The sequence below is a fragment of the Anarhichas minor genome, unplaced genomic scaffold (genome assembly GCF_050575085.1).
Source record: "Anarhichas minor isolate MPS153535 unplaced genomic scaffold, ASM5057508v1 ptg000007l, whole genome shotgun sequence".
Classification (NCBI taxonomy): Eukaryota; Metazoa; Chordata; class Actinopteri; order Perciformes; family Anarhichadidae; genus Anarhichas; species Anarhichas minor.
In genome coordinates this window covers 10,561,737-10,577,455 of record NW_027466453.1, presented here as the reverse complement: position 1 = coordinate 10,577,455, position 15,719 = coordinate 10,561,737, and the positions used below count along the sequence as shown (strand labels likewise).

General features: G+C 43.0%; 3 protein-coding genes across 5 annotated transcripts; 1 reads left to right on the top strand and 2 right to left on the bottom strand.

Annotated features, from left to right (window-relative positions):
- The first annotated feature begins 692 nt into the window (after nt 1-692).
- atxn7l3a (ataxin 7 like 3a) lies at nt 693-13,818 on the top strand. Of its 3 annotated transcripts, none has more exons than XR_012952868.1 (16): nt 693-905; nt 1,554-1,596; nt 1,719-1,818; nt 1,936-2,068; nt 2,163-2,334; nt 2,430-2,527; nt 2,635-2,657; nt 2,768-2,813; nt 3,319-3,356; nt 3,470-3,538; nt 3,626-3,669; nt 4,214-4,285; nt 5,081-5,217; nt 5,304-5,387; nt 8,947-10,275; nt 13,037-13,818. XR_012952868.1 is itself a non-coding variant. In XM_076085748.1 (15 exons), the coding sequence occupies exons 3-15, from the start codon at nt 1,768-1,770 to the stop codon at nt 9,240-9,242; spliced, it is 1,263 nt and encodes a 420-aa protein (XP_075941863.1). In that variant the 5' UTR covers nt 693-905; nt 1,554-1,596; nt 1,719-1,767; the 3' UTR covers nt 9,243-10,841. The 3 variants fall into 3 exon arrangements, 1 of the variants encoding a protein (XP_075941863.1); XR_012952867.1 differs by having other exon boundaries at nt 13,029-13,818; XM_076085748.1 differs by lacking the exon at nt 13,037-13,818 and having other exon boundaries at nt 8,947-10,841.
- On the bottom strand, nt 9,525-11,753 carry tmub2 (transmembrane and ubiquitin-like domain containing 2). The gene is made up of 2 exons (XM_076085750.1): nt 11,647-11,753; nt 9,525-10,310 (listed from the first exon to the last, which is right to left on the bottom strand). The coding sequence occupies exon 2, from the start codon at nt 10,293-10,295 to the stop codon at nt 9,678-9,680; it is 618 nt and encodes a 205-aa protein (XP_075941865.1). The 5' UTR covers nt 10,296-10,310; nt 11,647-11,753; the 3' UTR covers nt 9,525-9,677.
- asb16 (ankyrin repeat and SOCS box containing 16) lies at nt 12,941-15,504 on the bottom strand. Its single transcript, XM_076085751.1, has 6 exons — nt 15,168-15,504; nt 14,815-15,082; nt 14,223-14,631; nt 13,996-14,079; nt 13,327-13,437; nt 12,941-13,240 (listed from the first exon to the last, which is right to left on the bottom strand). The coding sequence occupies exons 1-6, from the start codon at nt 15,502-15,504 to the stop codon at nt 13,055-13,057; spliced, it is 1,395 nt and encodes a 464-aa protein (XP_075941866.1). The 3' UTR covers nt 12,941-13,054.
- Nucleotides 15,505-15,719: the final 215 nt, after the last annotated feature.

Genomic DNA, 15,719 nt, shown 5'->3' with positions numbered 1-15,719 from the left:
CAGCTTTTCTCCGTTTTGAATGTTTGTAGACTAAGTTAAATGTTTAAGAACATTTTTACTATTACTACACATACCCAAGATTATAAGATAAAGCACCTTTATTGTGTTGCAAACTACCGAATAAAAGTCTGTGATGTGCACATACTTTAGGTCATAGAGTGCCTGTTGGTGTTACAGATGACCTCATTCAACCGTTCAGGCACAACTAATTGATCACAGATAACGAGCGACAATCTCGTTCATTTATTAACGTCTTAAGTCGATGGTACGCGTCCGCGAGCTGTCATTGACACCGGAAGCCCCTTTGTCGTGCCTTCAAAATAAAATCAATAGGTCTTCGCTGTGTCACACATCTCCTAGCTAATCGTGGCTAAATATAGCTAGATGGAAAAAAAAAAAAACTGGTAATGATCCGTGGTGAAAGTTACTTAACTGCAAGTACTGTGCTTAAGTGCAATTCTAAGGTTTGTTTACTTTGTGCTTCCATTTAATGTTACTTTAGGCAAAACTTTAGCTAATAATACTTTTCACTTAAGCCAAATCTTGAATTTAAGACATTTTACTTATAATATAGTAACTCTACATCGTGGTATTTAATTTAAATATGTGAGTAGTGATTTTGCTAAACATTTGACAGCTCGTCCTCGGAGGCAATGCTTTTATTGTGAAGGTTAAAACCGGAAATGCGTTGTTTTGTTTCTCCGGTACTTCACTGTTGGCCTCCTCGGTGTCCAGCGGACGTGCAGCGTTAATTTAACCTGCGAAAACGAGCAATATTAACAGGTTTCGCCTCATAGAAGACATGTCTGCAGCTTCTTATTAACGTGTTCCTGGCACGGACTCACGGTGATGCTGCTCACCTCACAGAAACCGCCTGCTTCAGGCTGAGTGTTCGGCATGACAAGGTAAGAGGAAGCATTTTGTTTTTTTTAATCGTTACATTGTATCCGAGGAGCGTTTCCTGCGCCTCAAACCAGCTAACCGAGCCAGCAACGACTTAACACCTAAAAGTCACGTTAGTTGGCGAGGTTGTTTCGGTCGGTGTGTAATATTTAAAATGTTTAAAGTGTAAATAAATACGCATCTTACCTCAGTTACATTTGCGCTGTATTCATTGAAAAATATACTTTTCCTGCTACGTTAAATTAATTAGAGTATAGAATAGCATACCATTTACTATACACTATATTATATTCTATATTCCTGTGCTGTATTTTACTGTACTACTGAATGTCACTTTATGCTGTATCCCACCCCATATATACAGTGCTATACTATAATACAAGTTGTATTACTTGATACACTAGTTAACATTTCTGTTATAATTCTTTATTAATACAGACAAACACGAAGTATCATTGCTTAGTCATGCTATAAACAGTATTAGTCTCATATACTCGCTATATTCTGCTGCTGTTTTACTTTACTAATGTTGTATAGTTTCTATTTTTTTGTTTTCTATCTGTACTTATTTCTGTCCTTGTGCTGCAATGACGGATATGTCCCTGATCTTACCTTATCGCATCATTAATAAATTGTTCTCTCTTCAACAGAATGAAGACAAATCTGCAACGAGTATCGACACCTCTTTCAAAAGTAAGTGTTTTAGTCTCACTTTCATTCCTAAACTGGACCCTTGATGAATGGAATCGTCTCTCTCTCTCTTTAAACGTTCACCTCATCGTCTCGTGATTGTAAGCTTGTTTTTGTGTCCTCAGGTCGGCATCTCATTACCTTGCTATCAAGATTTCCCGTACAGATTTTCAAATGAAAATGGAGGATATGCCCCTGTCAGGCCCAGACAACACCAGGCTGGAGGTGAGTGAAGATATAACGTGTAAATACATCTCTCACCCACAGACAGATGTTATGTCTTTCATCTGTTTTTTTTTTTTATGTGGTATCCAGTTTGAATTTTAAATGATCTTGCTCTAGGCCTTGGTCCATGACATCTACTCTGAGCTGGTGGAAGATGCCTGTTTGGGCCTGTGCTTCGAGGTTCACCGCGCTGTGAAACAGGGCTCCTTCTTCTTGGATGAAACGGACCAAGAGAGCATGAAAGAGTTCGGTCAGTGCCACCACGTCTTTGAGTTTCTGCCGGCCCATTTCTCTTCTTCTTCTTGTGTTTCCGTACAAATATGCGCCTTTCATTACTCCTCCAGAAATTGTGGATCAGCCAGGTGTGGACATATTTGGCCAGGTGTACAATCAGTGGAAAAACAAGGAGTGCGAGTGCCCGAACTGCAAGCGATTGATAGCGGCTTCTCGCTTCGCCCCACACTTGGAGAAATGTCTCGGCATGGGCCGCAACAGCAGTCGCATCGCCAACCGCAGGTCAGTCGGTCATAGTCGTTCAGGACGGAGTGTTGTATTGATGCAGAATGGGAAGGATCGCATCGTTTGAATGTTGCGTTTGACCTTTTTAACAGGCTAGCCACCAATAATAACATGAGCAAATCAGAGAGCGATCAGGAGGACAACGATGACCTCAACGACAACGACTGGTCGTATGGGGCAGAAAAAAAGGGTGAGTTTTTAAAAAATGGTTTAATGTTCACTGTGCTGAGAGAAAAATTTAGTAAAACCTCATGTTGCTTTCACATAATATACAAACTTCTTATTTCCATGTTGCAGCCAAGAAGAGGAAGTCAGATAAGGTACTTTTGCATTTGTTTCCTCTTTTGCAGACGCTATTAGTCAATTTTATACGCATTTCACTGTGTGTAATCATGAGGTTAATCTAATATCAATGGTTTTCTTTGTGCAGAATCAAAACTCCCCGAGAAGATCCAAGTCTCTAAAACATAAAAATGGTGAGTCTATCTGGTTTGTAGCTTCTTGTGGATTTGGTCCGTGCACCTTCCTGAATGTGGTGTAGATGTTTGAAACGAGTCGAGGCTGAACCTGGACCTGGACCTGGTCCGACCACAAGTCTTGAAACCCAAGCATCCTGTTCTGCAGATCAGGACGCTCTGTGCGTGCAGGTTTCCCTCAGTCACAGGAAGTAGAATATGGACACCAGCTGTCAGAAGATGTTCTACAGGCAGAAGGTTCACCTTTTGGTGCACAACAGAATAGCTTTTAAAGCAAATAGTTTGATAATGAGGTGATATATATTAAACAATTTATTTGATTATTGATTGGCATCCGTATTATGAAAATTCATGCTGTTGAGTTGAATGAATAGTTGGACATAAACCTGCAAGCTAGTTTCCAAATATGTAACTTGATTGTGACTTGAAGTCCAGTTCTGATGTTATTCTAATGGTGCACGTGGTATAAATATAGAGGATCAACGCTTCTGTTTTTATTTTCCAGGTGAACTCGGGGGCAGCGTCAGCTCGGAGCCTTACAAGGTGACAAGTCTTCCTTCGCTCATGTTGCCTGAAAGACCTCAAAGTTCTTCCATCTTGTATCGTATGTCAGTGCAAAGTGTTGATGATGGTTCTTTGTCTGTCTTTCATTTCAGTACAACTATAATACTGGCATCAGTTATGAAACTTTAGGCCCCGATGAAGTCCGATCCCTTTTAACAACGGTGCGTAGCCGACATGAATGCACCCAAAGCGAGCGTTGCTTTTGACTGAACAGATGTTGATTATTGAAGTTGTGTTTGTTTCTACAGCAATGTGGGGTGATCTCTGAGCACACCAAGAAGATGTGTACCAGGTAATTACCGTGTACTCCACTGGCACATAGACAAACTAGTGTTGAAACGTGTCCAATCTGGGAAAACGGTTAACTGCTGTTGCAGGAGTGCTCAAGGTACGGTGACGCCCGGCCTAATGTCGGTGTCGCCAAGTTATTTAATACAAGTTCTCAGGTCAGTGTCTTCATGTCCCTTTATGTCTTTATGTTTGGCCCCGCTGTGAAAACTTTGTCTCCAAAACTAAATCACTTACAGACTGAAAGTCACGGTTGCACATGAGATCAGTTCAATTTGTGTATTTCTGAAAATGATTATTGACGTTGGGACCAGCTCAGGGGTACACAAGTTGGTTGATTTGTTTTTCTTCCCCAAAATGAAACACCAAAGATCTAGATCAAGATCATTTCTTTTTTAAATAGACCACAGAGGACCCTGTCAGTGACCAACCTCTCACATCTGCTTGGTCACTGGTTGTGTCCTCCCTCCCCGTGGCTGTATGTGTGCAGGCAGGGTGATGCATGAAGCTGTGTCAGGGGTGTATAATGCCACCTTGTGTACCACCAGGTCTCAGCGATGTCCCCAGCACACGGACGAACAGAGGAGGGCCGTCAGGGTGTTCCTCCTGGGGCTGTCCGCGTGAGTGCACCACCCCCCCCCCCCTCTGCAAGTGTACTTATGTTTGGATGAGTGTTGTGACCCTCGTGGTGCAGGTGGATGTTTTCGGATCGAGGTGCTCGAGATACGAGCACAACAATGCTGCTGGTCAGTGTTGTGAGACTCTGGTACAACGGGGCCTTTTCTGCAGGGAACAGAAGCTGCCGCTGATTAATCTTTTATCATTTAAAAAAAAAAAAAGGTCATACATTACCACCAGGGTTTTTTTGTCCTGGCCTGTATTAGGTTTCAGTGGAGGATGGAGGAGCACCTGTGTCAATCAGCATGTGACGCATGATTCACCAAACTCTGTGGTGGAACCTGCATTATTTTATCCCAGCTATACATGTAGCTTTCAACGACAAACCCCCGCATCATATCTCAAGCTCTTGAGAATGGTCAGTTTAAGACTAGTCTTAACAAGACTCTTTGGTTTATCACAATAAATAAACTGCGTGTGGTTTGCATTGACAAATTGTTATCGACAGACTTATCAGGAATTTGAGATATAAGACATTTCATACAATCTTGCCGAAAACGAATTTAAACTCACCAATAATAATACTTATAGATTAATTAAACAATTAATTGGTAAGCCAAGAGGAGAGAAGACAAAAAGGCAAAAAAAAAAATAGTCTTACTGTTTCTTTAACTAATTCTTGACTACATTAAGTATAGCGGTAATATTATAAATATCTAGACATTTTTAAGGATCAATCTGAGTTTTCCCTCACCAGTCTAACCAGTCAGTACCTCTGTGTGGTTTCCATGAAATAGGCCGTCCCTGCCTGATGCAGACGCTGTGGTGGAGAGCGACAGCTTTGACATTCCAGATGGACAGACCCTGATGAGCCGCCTGCAGTGGGAAGACTCTCCTGATATTTCACCCGCTGACTCAGCCTCATCCAAAGCCAGTAAGGAAGTAACGTGTGCATTATCCTGAAAGGGATTTTGGTAAAACATGCACGGTTGATTGATACATTTCCTGTCCCTTTCACAGGCACCAACCATTCCGATTCCAGGAGGCCCAAGAAAAAGAAGACGCAGTCTCTCGGTTTGAACAGTGGAGGAGGAGGTACAGGAGGTACAGGAGGTATAGGAGGTATAGGAGGTATAGGAGGTATAGGAGGAATAGGAGGTATAGGAGGAATAGGAGGAATAGGGGGTATAGGAGGTATAGGAGGTATAGGAGGAAGTCTGTCTGGAGGCAGCAGCAGCTCTCAGAGTAACATCAGCTTATTGACCAAAAAAAAGAGGCCCAAACTCTCAGCACCTTCTATTACCAGTATCTATGATGACTTAAACTAGCACGAGCCCTCCTCTGTTAAGCTCCTCCATTCAAACCTAAATGTACCGGCCTGGACAGGATGGGATGAAACTTGATGTACATTTAAAATGTAATGAACCCTTCTGTAGTATGAACACAATGTTTAAAAAAAAAAAAAAAAAAATGTGGCTTGTTGGGAATATTCCTTCGTAAAGCAGACCTAGTTTCTAAATTAATGGAAGGACCTCCAGCTGTGAATCAGACAGCTGGTAAAGTCACCATATATGCCTTCATATTGTCCAGGCAGGTATTTGAGTTTAAGATGTTCCACTATATGGCCCAAAGGTATGTGGACACTTGGACGTTACAGTTTCAGTTCATCTCAAAGGGGTCGAGGTCAGGGCTCAGTGCAGCCAAGATCCTCCAAAACCAAACTGTGTGCGCAGAGGAGTCGTCATGTTGAAACCATGAGGACCTCCCACAAACTGTTGGAAGCGCTACGGATAGATTGTCTGCTGTAGCGTTACATCTTCCTTAATTTGGACCAAACAGCCACAGGGGGGTCTGTGCACTTTGGGCTTTTCAAACTTACTAATTACAATGGAGGTGCACAATATAATAGGAATATCATTCATTTTATTTTCTAGTGGGGGAAAAAAGGCATTTTTACATGAAAATTGCAGGTGTAATTAATATGATTAAGGGCTGCACTCCATTTAGCTTTCCTGATTTCGGGGCCTTGCCATTGTGTACACTGACAGGGTTTACATAGTTAATTGCACCTGTGCTTTTTCCCTGTGTTTAGTCGTCCACTTCTCTGGATTTTTGTACAAAATGTCCCTAAACATCTAAATTCCTGATGACCTCGTTTTCTTTAACTGCTTATTTAAAGTTTAAGACCTTTTATTATCTGTAGTCGGTCAGAAAAGGTTCCATGTTGGCCCCAAAAACTTTTTCCTCAAAGCATGAAAAGTCTTAAATGTGGCTTTGTGAAACCTTCAGGTGTCATTGTTGGCGGTCCTGAGACCTGTCCCTCTTCATTTAACTCAGTTTAGAGGAGACGTGTTGACTTCAACTGCTTTTAACACTTGACACACGTAGACAGGAGGAAACATCGGTGGCTTTGTAATTCTAGCATTGTATTGCACAGTTTGTGTGTGTGTGTGTGTGTGTTTGTGTGTGTGTGTGCTGACTTTGATTCAGTGTGTATGTCAATTTTTTTGCGTAGTGTTTGTTTGTGTAGTTATAGAGTGTCTGTGTGTGAGATCAGTTATATTTTCATAAAACTATGCATCTTAGAATGTGACATTCTCGTGAAAGTATGCGTGCCATTTAAGATATTTCACTTCTTTTGTTGACAATCTATTTAAGTTTTTACTTGTCACTGCTTATAAAGTGGTGTGTGCATATTACTTGTGTGTAAATGCAGATTTTGATATTTGATGAGCCAGTGGGCTTGGGGCACATGTACAGTACATGTATGTATGACGGAAACGTAATCATGAATCCAACATAACTTTCTTTCCTCGGTACAAAACTTGTGTATTTTCACTTACTTTCTGCTCGTAGATCAGTGCTGCCGATCTGCTCGTCATTCATGATCATGAGTGATCCTAAATATTGTCTTCTGTAACGGTGGTGAGATGTATTTACATGCTTTAGGCGTCACTAATCCTTGATGTCTTGAGTGAAGCTTTTTTTTTTTTCTTCTTTTCAAACCTAAATACTTTACAGTTTCAGATATTATTGTTGAGTACAAGCATGACGTATTTTGTTTTAATACATCAGGACATCATCGCTGTGAAACGTAGGGACTGTATGAAAAATATGAAGGGGAGGAAGATTTAAGAAAAGGAGGCGGGTTTACGCTGTAGCAAGGTATCGACTTTAATTGGTTAGCAGGACTAATAAGTCAGTTTTTCCACCCATTTGGTGGCTGAGAGAACGACTTGAATATTTGCTTTGTTTTTGTGTTTTAATATTTGATTTCTAGGTATTGGGGGAAGAAGGGTGTCCCTTATTATTCTAAGTCAAGGGGAGGGTTCAAAGAAAAATAATAATGGCCAAGGAAATATAAAGATTCAACCTCCCTCCCCCCCTCAAATAGTTTGTGTACAGTCCCTAAAGTCAAGTGCAATCAGTTGCTTCTCTCACTGAACGTGACAATCTTGTCAAATCCTGATTTATTTTCCAGTACAGTGAACTTCCAAAACATCTGTTTCTGTGAAGGTCTGTGGTGACTTTGACCGTGCCCTTTTAAATCTTCTCCAGTACAGTCTTGTGACGTGCACTAACGATAAATAAACTGTTGTTGAGATACTTTGATAGGTGGGACTTAGATTCTTGAACCACTTTTCATGGATGAAGCTGACGGCTGATGTTCTCTTTTGTGTATTTGTGTGCGGTACGAGTGCAATAACCAAGAACGCGATGTTGTGACTTTCCAATATTTTGTTCCTGCACAAGCACAAACCTGTGCACGTGTGAATGACTGTATACTGGTGTTTGCATATAAATAAACACCACCCCTACCTAGAGGCTCACTTCTTCAGACTACACACGGACACCGGAGCAGGTTTGGTTTGAAATGCTTTAATTGGAGACATCACTGAAGCCAGAGCAGTCCAGCATAACCAGGAGGGTTTGAACGTCCCCCTCCAAATCCTTTAAGTGCCAGATGCAGGTTCATCTGATTCATTCTATCATTTTATTTACAGAAAATACACAATGTATTTACAATATATTCTCAAATTGTCTAGTGATTATTTAAATTAGCCTATTTCTACATAGCAACAGTTTTTGAGCAACAAAACTATTGGCAGCTGTACAGTCCACATTTGCTTACACGGAGCTTGACTCATTCATATAACACAAAATAATGGTACTTAAAACACACAACACAACAAGTGAGTGGTTCCAAAATATTTCAGATTCTGGCATCTATAAAGTTAATTATACTTCTTTTTTTAACACAAACAGTGGCCTAAAAAAACAAAGACGGACGAGTAACATGATGAATCTTTTTCAACGATAACAGAGCGGACGAGATGAAGCCGAGTGTTTGAACATGGTGTGAACCACTAAGTTTGGAGCGGAGCTAAAGTATCGTTCAATTTCAGCTGAACTTTACTCACTGCGGATTATTATTAACTCAACATAAACTGTACAAGCACTCATCTTGTAGTTTTATCTTGGTACATGCACAGACGGGCCCACCTAGCCTCTCTCTCACAGCCAATCGGCTGTGGCGTTTGCACCGAGCCCCGTTCTGATTAGTCCGTCTCTCTCCAGGCGGCGCCCGCGGCTTCAGTTTTTCATTTTACCTCACAACATTCAGCTGTAAGTGTGTGTGTGCCCTCTCTCTCTGCCTCTTCAGCGGCTGTGCATCCCAAATATCAGAAAGCTGAAGAACACAGTGACTCCCACGAGGGAGATGGTCGCGGGGGCCGTGAAGAACTGCCTGTAGTTGATGCGGAAGTACCACACCACGGCCAGTATCACCACAAACACGGGCACCACCAGGCTGCTGGTGCTGATGGCTACGCCGGCGGCCCGGAATCCTCCGGAGACCCCGGACCCGACTCCCGCGCCGGCACTGGACTGAGGCCCTTCCTCCGGTGTGGTCTCGTGCAGGGCCTGGGAGATGTGGCAGTGGATCACGCTGTTGTGTGAGATGTTGAGGGAGAGGAGAGTCTTCTTGGGATCCTGCAGCAGCTGGCCCTGGTAGATGAGTTTTATTTGATGCTCCCGACCTGAGAAGTATTTACTGGAGAACGAGAGAGATGAGAGAGAGAAGAGTCGGTAAACTGCACATTGATGGACGACAAGGCTAAAGGCCAAGAAATAGTCCCACACATGACCTCTCGTAAAAACCACAAGGTGTCGTTTTTACACTTAGACATCATGTGTTAATTAGCAAAGCCAGGCTAGCTTCCCCCCCCCCCCCCCCCCGTTTCCAGTCCTTATGCTAAGCTAAGCTAACCAGGCTGATGGCTGTAGCTTCACATGTAGCACACAGACATGAATGTGGTACATTATCTATCTCATCATCAAACTCTCCTTTAACAATCTGTGCTGGAAGTCTTCAGGTGGATGTTTGGGGTTGTTTTACCTTTTCAGTACTCCCACTGTGTCCTGTGCTTCTACAACCGCTACCTCCTCCGTGTCATTTAAATACTTCAGACGGACAGAGATGGAAGTGGCAGTGTTGATGGTGGGGGAGATGATGCTGGAGAACACAGGGATATGCTTTAGAATATTTTTATCTTCCTCCTCCAGTTCCTCCTCATCATCCTCCTCCTCATCATCCTCGTCTTCCTCGTCATCTGAAGTGTGCAGTCTTCCAGCCTGTGGTTGTTTGCTCTGTATGTCCAGCAGGAGGTCAGTCCTAACACCCTCAGCTGACTCCCCAGTCCCCTCCCCCTCTCCCCTCTCAGACCCCGGCTCGCCGTCGTCCGGCTTGTTCTCCTGAGAAGGCGGGGGGGTCTGCTGTTCCGGGTTGTCGGCGTTGGGAGACCCTCCGCTGTAGCCCTCGTGGCCTCCCAGTCCGATCAGAGAGGCGTGAGCGCCCACGGTGAGGATGGTGCCCAGGATGTGGTCTCCCCGGTCGGCCACGTGCGTCGAGAGCCAAGCGAAGACCAGAGCCAGGACCAGGAGCAACACACCACCCGCTGCCGTTACCTCCGCCTCCATCCCATCCAGCATGGTCAGTGCACACACTGCCATCTCTGTCCTCCAAACCTGAAGAAAAGACACAACACACGTTTACTTATATAGCACTAAATCAAAGAGGTTTACAATCTGTACAACAATGTAGCAACTAAGCAACACATATAAGCTAAATTAAACACAATGTTGATGGTTTCCCAAATCTAATCCAACACATAAGACTCTGTCATATGATGGCAATATCTCAACAATTTATTTAATGGGAATATAATCTGCCTTTGCTTATAATTACCTCTATATACATTAGTTATTTTCTCATATAATGACATGTATTTGTCAAGTTATTTCAATTACTTTAAACAAAACAAATCTGCATTTTTCCCCACAAACAACACAGTATGCTGTGACTCTAGTTGTATTTAACCACTGTGGCCAATATTGTTTATCAATGAGTCATCAATCAATTGTTTTATTGTATTGTATTTTTAGGACTTTTGCATCCTAAGTGTAACAAAGTGCTCAGTTAATTATGTTACCTGCCAATATATTTTAAATGTATCTATGAAATGCAATAAATACAGTAAAAAAGAAAGTTTCTAAAAAGGCCCACGGTGACCTATGTTAATATATTATATAAATATTAGGGATTCACAGTCTGGGGATTAATTGTCAGTTTAATCATTGCATTATATATATATATATATATATATATATATATATATATATATATACCAGAAGATATAAGATTTCATCCATACGTCCCACCCATTGCCTAAATGATGACAGGAGAACACTCTCGTTCTGTTTTTGAAAGAAAATACACATAACTGATTACACAAATTAAACTATTATAATCTCAAAAACAAACAGACAAAGCTCCTTCAAACAAGACGCCCAGTACTCTGGGTTCTTGCCATAAAAACACCTTATAAACCCAGTACTTTATAACTCAGTACACACATATACATGACTTGATCACAAGCAGGGTTGCAGGCAGGTGTATAATCCTTTAATGAGGTATTTGGCGTTATTTAAGACATCAGAGGCTGGTCAACAGCTGTTCATGGAGCTGTGGAGAAATGTCCAAACACACAGCTGTTCACAGACGTGTCAGCGGGGACTTCTTCCGCCACGTCGGTCTTTACATTCGAACATTTATCCGAAACAACGTGGCGTTATGTCACCTAATCTTCTGTGCTGCTAACTTGTTATGCTGTAGTTTGAGTTGCTAGTTGGCGAGCTAAGTTAGCTCGCAAGCTAGCCTACCTTGCTAGCTTCTAAAAAAGAAAAACGACCTTCGCCTGTCGCCGCTCGGTTTAGTTTTTGTCGCAATAGTTTTGTAACTTGGATGCAGATGTCGTGTGCACGAGCTGAGCGTCTTTGCTGCGTTGGTACCAAACGATCTTACCTGCCAGCTGAGTAAATCAGAGCATGTTTGAAGACGAGGCTCAGTGCTAGTTAGCAGCTGCTCCTGAAAAGCCACATAATAAACACACAGAGGCGGAGTGACGTCATCAACAGGCAGCGCGGAGCGCTTGTTTCGGAGACGGGTCACGCGCCTGTTGCTCCTCTCGCTCATACAATAACTATAGATATAATGTAATAATAATAGTGTGGTAGGACTGTTCACGATGCGGACGATTTGGTGACATATTCACATTTATATATACTTAAATATTGTACTACAACTAATTTGAACTACTTGTACTTAACTTGAGTCTTTTCTTTTCATGCCACTTTATACTTCTTTTCATGCTACATTTCACAGGGCGTTACAGTAGTTTTTACCCCACTACATTTATTTAGACAACTTTAGTTACTTCACATTTTTGCACAAAAAACAAGCTTATAAAACAAAGACAACCAATTTGATAATTGATTGAAGTGATGATATTGATTTGCTGTTTTTTAACATTAGCTTTGATACTTTTAGATGATTTTGTGGTATTGGTCGGACAACACAAACGTTGTGATGGTGTCACGTTGGTCACTGGGTAATTGTGATGCCATTTCTCACTATTTGCTGAATTTGTACAAACCAAACAATCGATTAATAGAGAAATGATCATTAGTTGCATTAATAATTAATGATCAACAATTTGCTCCACTTCAACCAACTACACAGTCTGAAACTAAAAACTAAATGATTTTACATTAATACATGAGTAATAATAATCTAATGAGATATCAGTGACAAACAAGGTGACAGCTTTTTCATTGAGTACTTTTGTCTATTATAAAATGTGTGTTTTTGTATTTCAAATCTTAATCTGTTATATAACAAGTAACCATTACTGTGAAATAAATACAGTGCAGCAAAAGGTACAATATTTCCCTTTAAATTTAAGTAAACTAGCATATATTTAATTTCACTGATCTCTTCATAAATAAATGCATATTAAAACCCTAATATTACTACCACTGTTGATTTTAGTAGCAGTAGTAGCAATAGTTGTATCAGTAATAGTAGTAGTAATGCATATTTCTCATACAGTATTTTATTTCTGTAGATCCTTTAATTCAAAGAAGCTATGCATAATTTCCTGTATGATCATTTTTGATTGCTCTTCAATGCAGTCATTTCATAAAGTTCTTATTTAAGCACTTTGTGGCTGAAATTAGAGTTAAAACAACACCAACCAACTCAAAACAATATGAATCAATTAAAAGTAAATGAATCATAATCAAACAGGAGCTAAAGTTGTATTCATTTATATTTTCTTACAGAAAAACAAGTGATAGTTAACAGGAACAGGTCGTCGTGATCTAAAATAAATCTTGTCTCCAAAGAGTTGCAGGTGTCGCACAGTGTGATGTCACAGGAGAGTCCCGTCGTTACTCAGCAGGAGGTAATCCCTCACGGAGCCGGGAATGTCCAGTTCACGGACCGCTGGGAAACATCGACCTCCGAGACGCAGGCGCACAGCACATCGACAGAGATGCTGCAGAGAGCGAGGCTGAGCGCTCCGCTGACGCACCAAGTCGAAGAAAGACCGGCGCTCCTGAGGCACCGAGGGGACAAACAGAAACACCATCGAGCACTGGATGATAAACAAGAGGAGGAGACGTGACCCAAAACACTGCTCACCTCGTACACCTCGGCGGACAGAGAGTCCATCCACTCGCAGGGAGGGAGGGATGTGTACGAGTTCAGCAGCACCTCCAGAGTGGCAGGAGAGAGGACGCACTGCTTCAACATCTGGAGACAGATGAAAGAGGAGGGATTTTAGGGGTTAGCCCTTCTCTTTCTGACTTGATATTTACAGAATTACAGTATTTGCACCACATTATCATTGCATTAATATATTGCTCAGACGTTCTGTAATATTTGACTCTTCACTTGGAAGTTTTCACTTGAGATATTAACCTGACATTTGGTGCAATATTTGACAATTTTTCTTCACATTTACAATGGATTCCGTCGTCCATCTTTGAAACACTTTTAAAAGATTTTTAAATTAAGTTATAAGAAGATATTTCCAAATTGTATATGAGGCCTGGACTGTGTATTGTTTGATCATCTGCCTCCTCTTTCCCTGTTTGAACATTTCTTGGTAATTACAGCACTAACATAACAGCATATTTGATTTGGTTGCAATTTGTTGTCCTCTTCTATTGTCATTTGTATTCTACAGAAACAACGCAGGAATTCAATAATTTCTTGTACCACTTACTCACCTGTCGATCAGGTGTGCATTAGAAAACAACTCATTTTACAGGATCAGTATCACGTTCTCTCAGTGTGCTTGTTTTTAACCTTTGGTGAAACAGTCTTAGCTCCATGGTTCAGAAGTGACCGCGCTATTGCTTCCGGTTGCTGGCCAGGGTAATCTTCAACCACCTCGAGGAACAAACAGAACAGAGTCAATCCCTCTGCCTGATCTTAAAACAATCAGATTATAAACTTCACATCTTTGCTGTGTCACATGACTCTAACTAAGCCTAACCACTTAACCCCCCCCCCCCCCAGCTCTCATGAGCTACCTGTATCAGACAGTCCATCGGTGTGTATCCTGCACAGTTGGCAACATCTGCCTTAGCGCCGTGCTGCAGCAGGACGTCCACGATCCGGGGGCTGCAGTTCGCGCATGCGTTGTGCAGAGGGGTGTGCCGCTTCCTGCCCGCGGTTCTGGGGTCAGCTCCTGCACCGAGCAGCTTTTGAACCACTCCTAAGTAGCGGCCGGCCTTGGAGGGCCTCTCTGCGGCGGAGCATGCAGCGTTCAGAGGGGTCTCTCCCTCCTGATTAGTGGCCAACACGTCTGCTCCGTAGCGGAGGAAGAGCTCCACGTGCTCCTCCAGGCCTCGCCGGGCAGCCACGAGCAGAGGTGTGAGCCTCGTCTCCCTCATCCTCACGCTGACGTCAGCACCTCCGCCTATCAGCAACTCGGCACACCTGGAACAAAAGGTGCACATCTGCATCTGCAAAAACATTACTTAAAGAAAAAATTGGTTTTCAAGTAAGAGTTTTGTTACTACAATTAGGAGAATTACTTTTGAAAATTAAGATTAACACTTAAATTCAGTTTCCCCAATGCTCCCAATAGGTTAGTTAGTTGTCAGCTGCTCCATCACTCACTGGAGTGACTGGACGGAGGTGCAGAGGTGAAGAGGAGTGCTGCCGTCTGCGGCCAGCACTTCGGGATCTGCTCCATGAGAAAGCAGCAGCTGGACGCAGACTGCGTGGCCGCCCACGCAGGCGTCATGAAGGGCCGTGTTTCCTCCGGGGTCGTCGTTCACCTCGGCCCCGCGAAACAGCAGCTCCTCCACACAGCCCGCGTGTCCTCTGCCGGCGGCCAGGCGTAGTGCTGAAGTCTGCTTCACCTTGGAGCTCAGCGTCCACATGCCTGCTGACAGATAGGAAAAAGCTCGCAGGAGTGTGTCAAGTGGTGTGAGTGTGTGTGAGATCACGAGAGGCCTTAAAGCTCGTACCCATCTCCGGGGCCCACACCATCTCCTCCTGCACTGTCTCCATCAGGGCGTGGACCATCGCAGGGTCCTTCAGCACCGCGTACACTCCTCGCATGTCCCCACACGCGAAGGTGTTGTGGACGGCCGCGTCTCTGCAGCGGACCTGGGGCGGAGGGGCCCGGACCTGCTGGAGCCGCCGCTGCTGAGGAGGAGGCCTGGGGGCCCGGGGCAGCGGGTCCCTGGTCATGGCTCTCCTATGAGCCCACGCTCGCCGAGCATCCTCCCACTCCTGAAGCTCTCGCTCCAGCCTCAGGGAGCGCAGTGAGGTAGAAGTGAACGGAAATGTGTCATTTGACATGGCACCTTGAAGTGAGGCCAGAGAGTTTACTTTTGACAAGTTGCGTCAATACATTTTATGACATTTCCGCCACACGTTGAACGGTGTAAAGCAACAAGGTCTTGCCAAAGCACTGGGCAGTTACTGCTCAGAGAAAATGTCTATACTCACCCTTCACTGGAACTGGTGTGAGTCACAGGGGTCCAAGCAGAGGTCAAGTACTGTAAATCATTTCA